The sequence below is a fragment of the Sphaeroforma arctica genome (genome assembly GCF_001186125.1).
Source record: "Sphaeroforma arctica JP610 unplaced genomic scaffold supercont1.458, whole genome shotgun sequence".
Classification (NCBI taxonomy): domain Eukaryota; class Ichthyosporea; order Ichthyophonida; genus Sphaeroforma; species Sphaeroforma arctica.
In genome coordinates this window covers 8935-10444 of record NW_014040100.1, presented here as the reverse complement: position 1 = coordinate 10444, position 1510 = coordinate 8935, and the positions used below count along the sequence as shown (strand labels likewise).

General features: G+C 40.5%; 1 protein-coding gene across 1 annotated transcript in view; it reads right to left on the bottom strand.

The window, feature by feature from the left end:
- Positions 1–1510, bottom strand: part of SARC_06434 (hypothetical protein) — a gene marked incomplete at both ends in the record, with an annotated part of 21126 nt that overhangs the window by 15613 nt on the left and 4003 nt on the right. The window contains 3 exons of the mRNA XM_014299660.1: positions 8–251; positions 798–960; positions 1329–1458. Coding sequence (XP_014155135.1) covers positions 8–251; positions 798–960; positions 1329–1458 — 537 coding nt within the window. The remainder of the gene's footprint in view (positions 1–7; positions 252–797; positions 961–1328; positions 1459–1510) is intronic.

Sequence of the window (1510 nt, the reverse complement as noted above, 5' to 3'; positions counted from 1 at the left end):
CACCCACCTGGCACAGTCCCACAAAGATCCTGCCCATTGCCTGGAAGTCAAACTTATCGTCACAGTTGAAAACTAGCACAAAGCGTCCCAACTGTGTGCCCAGAGCCTTCACCGACTCAGTCTTTCCGGTGCCTGCCGGTCCAAAAGGTGACCCACCCAACCGATTTTTCAGGGCTTGAGTCATGGTCAGGTACATGCGGTCTGTCAGAGGCGTCTGCACTAGCTTGTCTACCACGCCAAGATATTCAAAGCTGTGTGCGTGCATTGCGAGTAGAGGGGTAGATGAGTGCGAGTAAGCGATGTACAGAACTTCAGTCACGCGCCAATAGGAAAGGTACACACACAGTGCATTGATATATGTAAATGAGTTTAGATACAAACAATAGAATGAGTATTATCATATATATGGTAGTTTACATATAAACATTAAACATGTATATTGTTGTATGTATGTTAGTTCATATATAAACATCGAACTTGCATATTATTATATGTATGTTGGTTTAGATATAAACATTCAACATATATTTTATTATAAGTATGATGGTCTAGATATAAACATTAAACACAGACATGCGTATTATGATACATATGATGGTCTAGATATAAACACTTGACATGTGTGTTATTATCTGTATGATGTTCTAAATATAAACATTAAACATGCCTATTTTTATATGCATGTTAGTGAGACATAAACATGTACGCTAGTATCAATCGCGTAACCTGATATACCTACCACACCACCAACCCCCATCACAAACACAACTGGACCATCCCTCCTCACATCCCCATACCCATAGAAGAACGTAGCGTCGGCAATGCTAATTGTGAGCTGTTTCGTTGGCTCCTGTTGTGTGTCGTGGTAGAAGCGCATTTGCTGCAGCCAATCAAATGACGTGATGTCTGCCACCTTGTTATTGGCCAACTCACGCGTCACGTCACGCTTGTGCACCAGCTCTGTAAAAGGAACGCAAACCAGTCACACTCAGTTTGTGACATATATGGGAGATGCATATGAATACACACAAGTGTGTATGCGTATATAATATACATGTGTGTATATGTATGTAATATACGCCTGTGTGTATATGTATGTAATATACATAAGTGTATATATCTATGTAATATACATCAATGTGTATGTGATATAATATACATAGGATATATAGATATGTGTATATAAAAAGCATAGTAAACCCCCTGGATTCTACTGAATAAACAATCTTAGCCGTAAATGACAAACCCCACAGAAGCGTTGCTAACCTGACAACTCACATGCCCTAAACCCTAAATCTTCCTGGGCTCGATGACCATCCACCACTTACCTGTGATGATGTTCTCGATTTTACGGCGGCGTCGTGGTTCCTGTGGCACCAGAATGGTACTAGCCAACCCTTCGAGTTTGGCCTCCAGACTGCTGACGACCTCTTTCAGATCACTGCCCGCCTGTAGACACTGCAGTCCAAAGGTAAATCATATATATATATATATATGTATATATATATAT